Raw genomic sequence first — 15,154 nt, 5'->3', positions numbered from 1 at the left:
ATATATAAATGAATGTGGTTCCTTGGAAGTACCATATCTGCAGTGCCATCGTTAAACATAATACATCAATTCGATGGAAAGCCTGAACTGAAGGCATACAGATCATGATGCTGGCAGTTTTGTAAATGTTGTAGAGTTTGCAGATTGTGAAAATAGTATTGATGTACATAACTCATCATTGGAAATACTTTTTTACTCTGAATAAATCACTGATCCTAAATTTCACTTACTATGTTCTAGGTTCCACCAAAACAAGTATATGAAAATCATATGTTCAGTTATAGTAAGAATTATGAAGATTAAAATAAGTAAACATACGACAATCAGGTTGCTTATCAAAAACAACTGTCACATCAATTAACTGGAATTCAGAAACACAACAAAAGTGATGAGAGCTATTTATAAATATAGTTGTTGTGTTCCCACCATACTGTAGTTGTTAGCAATTATATTTATAATTTTTATAGTTAAATGCTGCCAATTTAAGAAAACTCACACCTGCACGCCTGATCAAAGGTGTCATTTTCAGTGTCTTTTACAGGATACTTACCTATATTTTATATAATATAATAACCAACGTCTGTTGTGCCAGTACCGGGCCCCGTACGGTTGCCCGACAGCATGGATAGGTACAGCCCCACGCCGTGCCGTGCCGTGCCGGCCTAGTACCGACACAGTAGAGGGCGGGAGAGGGAGAACGAGAGAGAGGAAAAGAGAGAGCGGGAGAGGGAGGGAGAGGGAGAGGAAGGAAGAGAGAGGCCGGCTAGGGCTAGCCGGTGGAGGCCGGGAGCCTCCGCACGGAGGAGGTGGAGGCCGGAGAGACGTGGAGGCAGGGCTCCGCCTCCAATCCCCTATTTCAAAGACATGGAGGCAGGGCTCCGCCTCTGGTCTCCTATTTCATTTGAAATAGGGGCTCGGAGGGGGGGCCTTTTATTTTTGCAGATTTTAAGTTGAAGTCAGCAACAAAAAAAAAAAGTAAAGTCGGCAATGGATTTGCCGACTTCAACTTAAAATCCATAAAAATAAAAGGGACCCCCTTCGGGCCCCTGTTTCGAACAAAACAGGAGACCAGAGTGAAGCCCAGCCTCCGCCTCCCCCGCGCGGAGGCTCTCCGGCCTCCTCTCTTCCTTCCTCTCCCTCTCCCTCCCTCGCTCTTTCTCTCTCTTTTCCTCTTTTTCTTCTCTTCCCCCTCCGGCGACGGCATCTCGGTTTCTTTGCCGGAACCATCCCAGTCTGGCCTCCTCTCTTCCTTTCTCTCCCTCTCCCTCCCTCCCTCCCTCCCTCATGCTCCTCTCTCTTCCTTTTTTCTTCTCCTCCCCTCCGGCGACGGCATCTCGGTTTTTTTGCCGGAATCATCCCAGTCTACCGCCAATACGGCTAGGACGCCCCGAACCAGGCAATTCGGGATGGTTCCACCAACCATGATGATAACACACCTATGTTTTATAAATTAAGAACCACTGCATGCATGCCACTCCCGCCTCTTGCATGCAGATATGAACTTATACGCATATATAAACAAGCTCAAACGGATTGCTTTGTCTTTGGGTATATTTATGCTTGATTATGTATTTATTTTTTGAACTAAAATGTACGCACATTTATGTTCAATTGAACCCAAAACTAGCTTTATTATTTTTTTCTTTTTTTCAATTTTTCTGATTCTTTTGACTGAAACTCTGAAAGTTGGATGAACCTACCAAAATTGCTAAAATTGTAGAAATTGAAACTCAATGGGCCTGACTAAGGTATGCTGAACCAGCCCGTACCGGCCCGTTCAACCCGTACCGAACCGGTCCGGTCTCTGACCAGTCTGATTCGGCCTAAAAAAATGGTTTCGACCCCACCAAGTGGTATCGGGCCGAAACCATCCGATACAGCTACGAAGCGGTTCGCTACGCGTGCGCTGTGGGCAGCGCACGCGGCGTGCTATGTTATGCAGACCGATTCAGCACCGATCCAGTAGGCGACCGATACGCCTATCGACACTGGTTCAGCCTACCTTGGGCCTGATTGATACCAAGTTTTCATACCCTGCCTGTAAAAGAGATCTCATTATTTTATGGATATGCAAATGAAATTTCAAGAATCATGTCCTAGTATTTCTTACCTGCTAAAACTTGCACATGCATATGTCTAGCAATATGACTATAGATAATATGTGCAGGTATGTTGTATGTCGTGTGTCTCTCCAGTTAATAGCATGGTTATCTTTCTGTACTCAGCATAAAAAAAGAGAAACTGCAATAAGCAAGACATATTTGCTACAAGGCATATCTTTATACAAGATAAATCGGCATTAGTGAAGAGTCAAATCTTGATGTGGCATGAAAATGAACTAATATGTATAAAACCCTAGTTGGTAAGAACGGGCTCGGCCTTTCATATATAAGTGATGATTACTTCAATCTTAGATAACATCGATTAAATGTAGACCATTATTATATCGACTAATTCTAGTACCTATTTTAAATACTTAAAAAACTTAAAATTAACCAAATTAACGATGCAAGGTATTAGAATGGGCGGATAGTAGTTGGAAAAGGAGCAAGGGGTGGCTCATTCTCTTCTAAGGCCGAAGACACCATCTTGGTCGGCCACTTCAAGAATACAATTCCCACGATGCTCACACGCAAAGCAAAAGAATCCACCAATTAGGAGGAGAGAAAATAGAGAGAAGGATGAAACCCACAAGAGAACTCTCGCTAATCAATAACTCAAGGGTCTCAAGGATGATTATAGGAGGAGCTCTAATGGGAGTACAAATAGTATAAGAGAACTCTTTTCTTCAACCTTCCAATGTGGGATTCCAGGTCCTATTCTAACTCAAAGAATCCTAATTACTAACCATTCTAATAACATCAAAAGTTCTCAAAACAAAAGATTCACAAAAATTAAAAATCTCTAGAATTAACTAACATCAAACTTTCTTAACAATCAAAAATCCCTAGAATTAACTAACATTGAACCTTCCTAACGAGACAAAGCTAGCTTGGGTTCTGCGACTCGGGCAGCCAAGACCCGCGATCGATGCGGCCGAGACTCGCGACCCAAGCAACATCATGTGCGTCCTAGCTGCTCCGATGTCATACTCCTCCAGTTGAAGAAGACTCATCATTGAGTCTAAGTCTTCTTAGTCTTCCTAATCCTCATAGTAAAGAGATAGATCAGCAAACCTAAATATTGCAGATAGTCCATAATCTCCAGGAAGTTCAATTTTGTAGGCATTCTTATGATTATGAATGCATTTTAAAAATTAGAAAGAGCCATCAAATGTTTTGTTGCATGGTGTTCTAGTGGCAAGTCGCATTACAGAGGAATCGAGATTGGGCAAAAAGCGAAGTTGACATAGTCCTCAAAGCCTAATGAGAAAACAAGATCCAGATCCAGTGCAGCTAAAGGATTGATAAAACAAATGCCAGGGTCAAACAGAGTGGAGGGAAAGTCAAGTGGCTCACTCATGGTTTCTTTTATCGTGACCTTCTCGGTATGCCTCATGGTTGGTTATGAATCAACAATTTTGTCAACATACTCTATACCTTGTTTGTGATTGCAAACTTTTAAGTTAATACCCATTAGTTGATCTGGCCGAATTGTGTCTTTGAATTTAGGACATCTTGCACTAAACATTGGCTTACATGCTCTGCAACTGTAGCCAGGGTCGGCCCGACCGTTAGGCGACCGAGGCGGTCGCCCAAGGCCCCAGGCCAAAAAAAGGGCTCGACCTATCGCTAAGGAATAGCTGAATAGCTGTCAACTGTAGCCTCTCAATCCCATCGCGGCATCGCCATGGCTGTAAAGCTGGTAAGCAGGTAAGGTAAGCCGTAAACCTATGAACCTATCACCTATGGCATTCAGCTATGGGTTATTCTCCTTGTCCTTGACGTCTCCTTGCCTCCTCGATCCCAATTCCCACTTCCCAGTTCCCAAATCCCAGCACGGCAGCACGACTATGCCTCTTTCCTTCTCAAAACTCATTTCCTGTTGGCTTCTTTATTCTTCAATCTTCCTAGTTCCTTGATTCCTTTGCATTGTGTAGACTGTAGTCAGGCATCAACGTCGATCAGTTCTTGATCCGGTCTTTGATCCGACCCCGTTGGCCTATTTATTTCGTCACTGGTGTCGTGTGGGCGGCATCCGACTGCTGTAATCTTCCGACAGGTATCACGATTTCTCTCTCGTCTCAGGATTTTTTTTTATAGCAAAAATCAGAAGCCTTTTGTTTTAGAAAGAATCATCTCTGTCATTAAAGTAATTTCCCATTCTCCTCTCTTGTCTCTTTGTATGGGTTAGATCGGCTGCATCTCTTGTTTTTTGTTGCTGGTGAAGACTTGAAAATTGGAATTGTTATATAGTAGTCTACTGTTGGCGCACCAGATGTTTGTTAATTTGCTGCAGTGATCTGTTCGTAGAAAATGTAGCATCTTTTTTGGTCCTGAGTGCTGGCTTATGCCTACTAATCTTAGTAGTTAGTAGACGTGTTTCCAGAAGTGCAGCGTAAGAGACTAAGAGTTATGGTATGCAAAACAATAGACCAATAACACAATCTAAAACCTGAAGCCCATGATACCCAGGATGTGAACTGTATATGTGACCGAATATGTTATACTCTAATTATTGGCATTAAATGTATGGAGGGCGTGACTGGCGTCGTTAGTTTAAAATTTAGAAACAGGCTCAAACTCAACATCAGCCATCTTTTTATGAAAAATGAAAGAAAGAAGAGAAAGAGAATGATGATAAGAGCAAGGAGAAAAATTACAAATTACAAGCCACATGCTACGTTGTTTTACAGTGGCCTTGGATATGCTAGGGTTGTCATCATAGTTTGGATCACCCCAATGCCGCAACATGCTCTCCCAATGCCACAACATCATAGTTTGGAATTGTTATATAGCAGTCTACTATTGGCGCACTAGATGTTTGTTAATTTGATACAGTGATATGTTCATAGAAAATATAGCATCTTTTTTGGTCCCGAGTGCTAGCTTATGCCTACTAATCTTAGTAGACTTTTTAAAGTATTTTGCATTTATTAAAAAAAATTTATTATTTTTCAAAAAAATTAAAGGCCTCTCTTAATTAGTTCGCCTTAGGCCCCCAAATGCATTGGGCCGCCCCTGACTGTAGCAATCATAAACCATCGGCTAATACCAACTAAATATGGAATTGAAGAAGCATCACATATGTAGAGGCCTTCATGCACTATAAGCCAATCAAATTTGGGTGAAAAACTGACTTTTGGGACTGCAAACACCTTGTGAAGGATTTGATGCTACATTGCACCCTCCTAGGAGGTGGACTGAAGTACTTCGATGCCTTGACATAAAAATAACCCCTCCTAGTCTCTTTGTATAGATTTTGAAGTGCTTGAATTCTTCTAGGAAGAAGAGGATCATGGAGGACTGATACATATATTTTCTGCATCGCATTCCATTACATTGAGCACCACAGCTTGTCTAGACTTCCAACCCATCAATTGCTTCAACTTATCAATTAATCCATGTAAGAACCAAAACCAGTAGGCCACTCATAGGTTGTAATCCCCTTACACAACAAATAAGGTTAAGCTGTTGGAAGTGCTCCACTCTGGATGGTGAACCCTAAAGAAAGAAGTGTAGGATGAAGCGATTGCTCGACCAAGCCTCTTTTCAAATGGAACCTTTGTAAACTGCATCTTAGGCATGTAGAGGAGCTTGGCTTCCAGCAACATATGCCACATCGTTCCTATTACAACTAAATCCACAACCTATGCTCTTTATGGTTCCCTTCGCTCCAATGTTTTTATTGCAATTCAAATCTTCAACCAAAATAGCAGAAATGGCAAAATATATGCACATAGTTTGCAGGGAATGAATAGGCAATTTTAATTGAAAGCCAACTTCTTTTCTAGAGACCTCTGAGTTGAAACCACTTTGTAGGAGAAATTTATATAGCTCAGACAGTTGCCAAATGTATGCAGGATGGATATATTGAAGAACTTGTAGGTTCTTCTAGGGTAGCCCAATTCATCTACCGGCCATAGTTGTATGGAGGCCATAGGGAGTGCATCCATATAGTCATTCTTACAAGAAACTATATTCAGCTGTAGCAGATTTTTGTTACTTTCAATCAAGGACAGTTCTGAATTTTCGCTTCTTTTTGTCTCATTCATCTCAATCAAGGTCTGTCATACCGATTGTACCGATGTACCAGTGGGCGTCGGTACTGGTATGGTACCAGTACAATACCAAACCGAACCGGTACTGTACCGGCAAGGACAAAAAAAAATACCGCGCGGATGCACACACGTCCGCGTGAAATGCCACTCTGTGGCATTGAATATCCTGCGCGGGGCAGTGCGCGGGCGCACTGCCCCACGCAGGCGAGCTGTCCCGCGCGCCCGGGTGGGTGCGCTGCCCTGCGCGGGCGCAAGGAACTGTGCGTGGGCCAAGGAACCGCGCATGGCTCGCGGGCACGGTTCCCTGTGTGGGGAACCACGTGCGGGCACTCTTCGCCGCACGCGGGGCGCCCGCGCTTGGACCGGTGCAAACCGGCCTAGTTCGCACCGATACCGGCTTATACTGTGCGAACCGGGCCGGTTTGCACCGGTACACGTACAGAACCATTCGGTTGGTACACGCACAGAACCATTCGGTTCCCACCCCTTCTGGGTCGGAATCGAAATTATACGTGTTGGCACCAGTTCGGTACGGGCTGAACCCACCAGAATCGGTTGATTCAGCATACCATAATCTCAATACAGCAGACCTCCTTGCAAGTCTTCAGATCTTCACAAGGATTCTAAGTAATCTCATCTCCATTAAAATATGGTATTAGTCTAATAACAGGATTGTTGATTGGGTGCTTAGAAGACACAACAGTCTGGTCTTGTTTTTTAGCAAGATGTGGGTGGCGTTCATCGTCTAACATACACAACCCAAGTTCTATACCATAATCAGCAACATCTGATGAGACTAATACTGAATAAATCCTCAAGTGCATAACATACTTAGGATGTCAAAGTTTGGTTGGATTCCTCCATCTTGCCGTGGATTTAGAGTGAAAGATGTTATAGCATAACCAATCTTCTTCGTCAGCTACTATGGTCGTATTAAAGCTACAGTTGCCCACCAAGGCTTCATCTTGATCGGCATGCATTAGCTCTTCCTTGCTCGGGCCTTCCTCATCCCATTTGACTAGTTAATCTTCTTCCTCCTCTTTTGTGCACTATTCTTCTTCTACCAAAGAGACGAGCTTTCTATTTGAGCGGTTGACTGTAAAATGTCCAAATAATTGGCACTTAAAACACTTGTGAGGGTTGAAGGTGACGGTATTGGAACAGTTGGAGTTGCTGAGGATGTCTTCATCCTTTTGAAACGGATGGAAGGCATCGGCTTTGGAGGACGCCGACATTTTCAATACAAAACTCCCTTGATTGGACACACCATCTCTATACCTCAGAAAGCGTGAAGTACTTATTCTCAGTTGCTGCTTCTCGATTTTTGTTGCTAATCATATCATGTCATTCAACATCCAATAGGGTTGGAGTTGTACAACATGCTCAATTTCAGACTTTAGTCCTCTAAGATACCGCGCTACAGTTTGCTATTCGGGCTTCTTGATGTCGCACATCATAAGGAGTTGCTCGAATTCGATTGTGCACTCTTCTACAATCATATCGCGCTACCAAAGATTGTAGAGCTTAAGAAATTTATTCTGATGATAAGCTTAAGTTCGTGACGCATCTTGTCCCACATTTGAATCTTGCCGCGTCCTTCATGCTCACATCGTCGCTTCAGTTTTCTCAACCAAAATGATACATACTTATTAAGCTTGATGGCGACTAGCTCCACACGTCGATTGTTGGCACTTCATTAAGCTTGAAAACTCATTCAATAGTGTGGAGCCAATCCACAAACTCATCAGGTTGCAAGCATCCTTTAAAGTTGGGATTCTATTTTGATACCGAAGTCATAATGGTTGCAGTGTGGCCTTCGTTCACGTTGGTTCCGGATATCTTTTTCGCTCGGTGAAAATACTTTTTTGTTGTAGGACGGACTGAAATCTTCCAATTCTTCATTCGAACATTTGCTTTCATCATCAAAGGGCTCTCTATTAGAGTAGTGATTGGAACCTTGGCAATGTCGGCGTTTACATTGCTCTTATCCTTAACAAAGATGCCAATCTTCTTGACATTGTTCAAGCTGGCAGTACAATTCATCTAATTCGATATCTCACGAATCTTGTTCACATTCAACATGCTCTTTGATGTTGCAATGGTAGAGCAGCAACTTGAAACCGTGCTCTGACACTGACAGAGTACCGACACTGGGAAGGTGTTGAACTTGGGCTAAAAACCTAAATGAGGAAAGGCTTGTCGATGCAACCAAATGTGACGAGGTAGAAATCTCACTACAGCACGTACAACGTGAGGTATTGGAATGGGCAGATGATAGTTGGAAGAGAAGCAGAGAGCGGATACTCTCTTCTAAGACCGAAGACACCACCTTGTCCGGCCACTCCAATGATACTGCTCTCACAATACTCACTCACAAATCCTAGAAATCCACCAAAAGAGAGGAGAAAGAATAGAAAGAAGGATAAAACCGACAAAAGAACTCTCGCTAATTGATAACTCAAGGATGAAGGATGATTACAAGAGGAGCCCCGATGAGAGTATTTATAAGCAGTACAAAGAAACTCTTTTCTTCAAACTTTTAATGTGGAATTGCAAGTCCTATTCTAACTTGAAGAATCCTAACTATTAACTTTCCTAATGAAACCAAAAGCTCTCAAAAAGAAAAAAATCACAAAAATCAAAATTTTCTAGAATTAACTAACGTTAAACTTTTCTAACAATCAAAATTCTCTAGAATTAACTAACATCAAACTTTTCTAACGAGGTAAAGCTAGCTTGGATTTTGAGACTCGTGAGGCCAGGACCCAAGACCCGCATGGTTGAGACTCATGACCTATGTGGCGGCGCGTGGGTCTTAAGCGCTCTAGCATCACCCAAGCTGGCCCATTAAATGAATGGTCTAGGAGTCTAAATTATACATGTAAAGTAAATTTTGGTTGAATATGGGCAAGCTAAACCAAGTCTAACCCAATCCACTTGCCCCACATTTTCGTACTACTATGATTTTTATTTAGTACAAGACTGCAGTATAACATGTATTAAGAAAATCAAAAAAAAATATTTTAAATATTATAAGTTAACCAGCATACATTTCAATCATGTTGAGCTGCAAATAGATTTGCCAAAATCACTGCTCTATATCATCAGCCTACATACCTAGCTCTTGCCAAGACTAAATAAGAGGTAAGGTCATATGCCACATATGGACAAATCATACCACTGCCTTTTCCTTAGAATTACCAATCTACGCCAGCAGGAGCCTGTCATTTCCAGGCTACAGGCACCCAAAGAAGGCATCCAAGCCATTCACAATTTAAGTTCCAAACTGTGGGCCTGAATAGCTCCTGCCACCATACTTCATTTACTGCTAGTAAAAACCAAACAATCAAGATTATGAAAAACCACAACGAACACATTTTAATCATGAAATTCTCATTAAATTGTCCGTAAAACTAAAAACAAAAATTAGACATCAACATTGTCCACCAAATATCAGTTATGAAAAGGAAGAAAAGAAGAAGGTGAGAGAGGGGGGGGAGGGAGGGAGGGAGGAGGAGGGTGGAATCAAATATTCGGGAGGTATAAATACAGATTTTTGACAAGTAACAGTTGAACTTACTTTAATGTCAAAAGAAAAACCAAAAAATAAAAGATTAAAATTTTAGAAGGGAAGTATAACGAACCACATTTAAATTCCAGATCAGAAAGCACAAACAGAGAAAAGAACAGAGAAAATATATATAAATATCTACCAAAACTGTACCTCTTTTCTCTCAGCACCCGACAGAGCTAAAGAAAGAAGCACTGGAGGACCCTCCAGCAAGGACACGAGTCCTGTGGGGGGACGCCCGACCCTTCCAACAACACCACACTGAGCCACCAAGACCCCTCCAAGCCACCCCAAAGTCCAAAGAAACACGAAACAGAAACAAAGCCCGCATCCGAATCAACAAGAACCAAACAAGACGCCCTCTGTTCATCCTCTCCCCCACAAGAAAATGACACCAAAAAAAGAGAGGCCAAGAGGCAAAGCATCTCACAACGGCGTCATCCACTGCAACGCCTCACAGCTTCGTATCGCTTCCCCCCACACACGCACGCGGAGATGTGACCCACGACCTCCCGTCCCCACCTCGCTCCCCATCCTGCTCGGGCTCGCCAACGCGCAAATGGTCTTAACAAACGGTTTCTACTGTAGAAAGGTAAAGAAGTGGAGTGCCAAAGGCTTTCTTGGTTCCGTACACAGAGAGAGAAAAAAAAAATAAAGAGAAATAGTAAAAAGAAAAGAAAAGAAATTGCTCAGAAATAGTAAACGGCTGCTTTTCTCTAGATAGAAGAGAGGAAGAGAAGGGACCCAGAAATCCAACTGTTCTTATCTTGATCCACAAGCCGCAAGAATCGATCAGAGAAGTGACGAATTGGAAGAGCTTTTGGAGCTTGTGGATCTAATGGACTCCAGTTTTAGCAAAAATCTCCAGACAAATCAGGAAGGATCCAATTCTTGATACTAAATTTCATCAAAAGTAAACAAAAGAATGAATGTTTGCCATTTTCCGGTATTCGCTTACCTTGAGATAAACGACGCCCACCGGCTTCGGAGGGTTCCGGCGGCCGCCCCTTGCATGGACCCGGGAGAGCCGCGTGGCGGCGGTGCCAATGAGGCGGACACCGTCACCCTCGGAGAAGGGGACCTCCTCCCGGCGGGGGATCTTGAAGTAGGAGAGGACGCCGTTCCGGAGGGAGAACCACCGGGACCGCCAGCCCTTCCCGTAGTTGGTCCACTTGTAGAGCACCCCGGCAACGGCGATCGCAGACGATTCGCCCTCGCCCTCGCCCTCGCCCCCGAGCTCGGGCTCCGGGTCCGCCGGCACCGGCGAGCGGTCGCCGATCCCGGCCCAGTCGATAGAGATGCAGCAGAGCGGGTGCATCTCTCTCTCTCGCATCGCGCGCGCTCTCGATCTCACGAGGTTTCGGAGTCGGAGGACTCCATTAGAAGAAGACTCATTTAATGATGGCCGCTTCGCTTCCAGTTCTTGGTTAATATAAGGTCCGAGAGAGGGAGAGAGAAAGAGGGGGTTTATATATTAATTAAGAATATATAAGAATATCATTATTTGGAAACGGGGGAGATGAGGAGGGGAAGATTCGATACGGGAAGATGCGGTTCTGCGAGTTGCCCGGGCAGCTTATATAATTTGGTGATAGTGATGTTGCACAGTTGGTGAGCGGGAGATAGCGAAAGATCGGATTTTTAGTAGCCCTACGATCCTATAATATGTACTAAGTTGGGTCAGAAATTTATTGTACTTAATTAAATATTTCTCCGAATAATGATATGATGCAAGATTCACGAGTTGACGTTCTGAAATCCACCATTAAGCCAGAGCAGCATAATTCTCCCAAGAGGCATTAAGGTTGGGCGAATAAGATTTTTCATGTTGTTATGACAAATTTTTTTATGAGTAGATTAAATTATAAAATTATATATATATATATATATATATATATATATATATATATATATATATATATATATATATATATATGCGCACGCCATGTATACTATCGAAATTTTTCACTACATTTAGGCTATAATTTTAGAATTAGTTTTAGTGTATAGGTGCAGGTAGGAATGCCTGATTACTTGTGGTTTTTGGTTTTGTCATTTGCATCAGTACTTACGCATATATTATATTGGACATGCAATGCAATATATTCAAGAAAAAAAATATTTGATAATTTTAGGTTAAATTGCCACTTAAGAAAAAATATTTTGTAATTTTTGAACTTGATTGTCATGAGAGGAAAGAATACTTTATGTTGTTATTTATTTAAATCAATAATCAAAAAATGAAAGCCTATCCAAATAGATGACTTAGACGCCATCTTTATGTCTTGATTTTTTTTTCAATTATGTATCTTCAAAATATATTTCAGATTTTGATGTAGTGGTCATATTATTAAGAGAGAAGTATCACGTGGGAGCCCTCTTCTTCTTTGTTGGGATATCTTCGGGCATTCTATTGATTGATGCAACTGGATATATTTACTCAAAAACTTTGTAAAGTAGATGATCCAACAAAAATAGAAAAGTATTATAAATTTTTTAGTAAAAAAAGCATACACATACCAACAAGCCATATGATCTTGAGCCAATGTTATCTCTCTCATGCAAGTAGCCAGATTATAAACTTACAATTATTTTAAATAATTTTATGGGTTTCGTTAAGAGATTTGGCTAGATCATTGATTTGGCAAAGAGAGTGTTTCTTTTCAATAATCAAATTCCCAATCTGTATTTTTCAAGGGTACATGGCGATCCTAGATACTGTAACTATCGTCCATTTCTTTAAGCAAGGGACTTTACTAACTATTTCTTTATAATCCAAATTCTAATCTTAAATTTTTCAACTATCTTTACTACTTCACCATAATACAATGCCAATTTAAAGAAACTTCTATTTCCATTTTTTCGGTCAAAGTGGCATCATACAAACATCCATGCTAGCTGATAACTTACCATAGCCTTGTGACAAAGATTATAGTTAGAATGCACAAGTAGATTAAAAAAGAGGGAAATCGGAGTGGGGCTAAACAGAAAAAAAAAAATTGAATCGATCTCTGATATAAAATTATTATTATTTGGAAAAAAGCTGGTTTGGTGTAGCAGCAAGTTGATGGATGGCATAGACTATTCCAAATGCTTTAAAAGGGTATGCTTAATATATATATATATATATATATTAAAAAGCAAGCCCTTTTTGAAGATCCCTTATTCACTAAGAGTACAAAAAATTATTTCTTAAATGGATGAACTCCCTCAAACCGTTCACACATAGTGTAGGTAGAAGAGTGCATGTTTCAAGAAGAATGTCTTTATTGGTTTTAGTCATCCACATTGTATTTGTTTTTAATTTACTTTGACCTTATTTTGTAACTCTCAAAGTCGACATGACATGGTGTTCATATTGTGTTCATAATATGACATAAATCATAGCAAGGGAAAGGGCACATGCAAATCAGAAATCATGTCATGCAAATGTAATGGTAAGTTAACATGCTATCATGATCGTGCCACTTAATTCCAAGATCTCAAGTCCCTGTATATAGACATAAACAATATACATAAAAATGCATATGCTTTAAAAAAATCATTTTAGTGTCAACTTTATGGCCAACTTAAACTTTCCATTGGTTTGCTACACGAGAAGCCATGGACATTTAAATCTATATTACTTTGGTCTTAATTTCTAATTCGTTAAAGTGCCCATTTATCACGCATGAGCAGACTTAATAAAGTTAGGGTAGGGTAGGGTCCTTGCTAAAGTCTAATTTTGTTGTGCAAACGTATCAATCATGGTAGTTAGCATATGATTGTTGTGATATAATTAGAGCCATTTAATTTTAGGATTATGAGTTATTTGTCTTTTCTCTAGCTGTGATTCTATGCTGCATTGGATGGGTACTTTGGACATATGTATCATAAAGCAGCAACATGCCCCTTTTTTCCGAACAAGAAGTAATGCAGCAAAAGAGAGACATTGTCATATAATAGGTACAAAAATTAAGGTACATCCTTGTTGTTATCATTAGCATATTGTCTTCTGAGATAGAATCGAAAGCTATCTAACATGAAAGGTAATGGCATCTCATGTTTGTTTATATCGACCAGCTAAGCAGGTTCTGCAGGCTCACATGCTATATGCTTGTAAATATTATTGTAATCAATATCTAAGAGGCAAATATTCTTGTAACCATGCATTCCAACATTATTACTTGATTATCCCAAGAATATTCTTCAAAAAAACTGTAGATTGATGAAACTAAAAAAAAACTAAACAAGTTGTTAGACCAATTGAACCTCAGCCTATCTATTCATCTGCATCGCTGATCGCATGAACATGTCTACGACGAGCAAACCTTTTTCGAACTCTCACCAATCAATAATATGGTCATGCCATGTAGACTAGGATTTTTTTTTCTTAACTAATAACATTATGAATTTGCATGCAAGTCCTTTGTATGTTCGACGAAATAGTTGTAAAAGCGAAGGTCAACTAAACGAATGCAGTCTAATCAAATCGATAATTTACGCCCTAAGAAACGGCAGTGACAATGATTAGATATCAAAGAAACAAATTGCCACCCAACCACAACACCAAAGATACAAGTGTCCTACCTGCAAGGAGCAACCTCCTCACCATGTGTTCTTATCGTCATGCTTAATGGATCAACTCCCGTGAGGCTCATTGGATCAGCAACCCCATGGCATGTCATTTCCAACTAAAGTGTGTCACATGAATGTATGACCATCTCCATACCCCGCCACGAATGGGGCCATGAAGAACATGGGGCGCCAGCTAGGATTGTTTCCTTGAGGAGGTCAAGGTAACGCAATGTTGGAATCGTATCCCCTGCCTCCTTTGATTCCACCATTATGGAGAACAGATGACCATATCTTGTTGAGGGGAGACGATTTCACTTACTCCCAGATCTCTCACATGAACCATCTTGGGAGGAACACACTTTTGTGGTTTAAATTAGTAGAAATCCAACTCAAAAGTACCCGAGGGGAGCCCATTTCTTTATCATCTGTACCGGAATCTTAACAGCATGGATATGAAATTTATGAGTACTATTTATCCCAGTCTTCGGATTATTAGGGACAGTATCTCCCAAGGATCGTGTCATTTATGGGCATGTCACTATTATATGCACATCCGGCTACTACTATCTCTATAACATATATATATTTGTTTTACTTTAGTTGGTGAAAGAGATGGCCCGGCTTAAGTTTATAAAGAATTAGAAATGCACTTTATTAACCAGAAGTAGGGGTAGAAAAAGTTATGAATCTAAGACAACATCTACCGTCATTTCTCTTATATTTCTTTTTCTTCCGAGAAAGGATAAGAAAGCAAGAAAACTCATATATGACCCTCAACTGAAAGAATAGGTAAACTCGAATAAATCACCTTGTTTTCAATTTTTTGTGCCAAAAATATGGTGCCAATGCCTCCCTCTAGGTTCGAA

At 40.9% G+C, this 15,154-nt stretch overlaps 1 protein-coding gene across 6 annotated transcripts in view; it reads right to left on the bottom strand.

Moving 5' to 3' along the window:
• The window catches only part of LOC103705150 (oxysterol-binding protein-related protein 2A), a 35,133-nt gene extending 23,929 nt beyond the window's left edge, over nt 1-11,204 (bottom strand). For all 6 annotated transcript variants that reach the window (XR_015976478.2, XR_015976477.2, XR_015976479.2 and 3 more), the window contains exon 1: nt 10,690-11,204. Coding sequence is in view for 3 of the 6 variants with exons in the window: in XM_008788772.6 (XP_008786994.3) it covers nt 10,690-11,064 (375 nt within the window). In the remaining 3 variants the exon portion in view is untranslated. The remainder of the gene's footprint in view (nt 1-10,689) is intronic.
• Between the last annotated feature and the right edge of the window lie 3,950 nt (nt 11,205-15,154).

The sequence above is a fragment of the Phoenix dactylifera genome, chromosome 3 (assembly GCF_051530095.1).
Source record: "Phoenix dactylifera cultivar Ajwa chromosome 3, Ajwa_hap1_PhDact_Kaust_v1.1, whole genome shotgun sequence".
Lineage (NCBI taxonomy): Eukaryota > Viridiplantae > Streptophyta > Magnoliopsida > Arecales > Arecaceae > Phoenix > Phoenix dactylifera.
The sequence above is the reverse complement of the archived record's forward strand: the minus strand, read 5'-3'. Positions and strand labels throughout refer to the sequence as shown.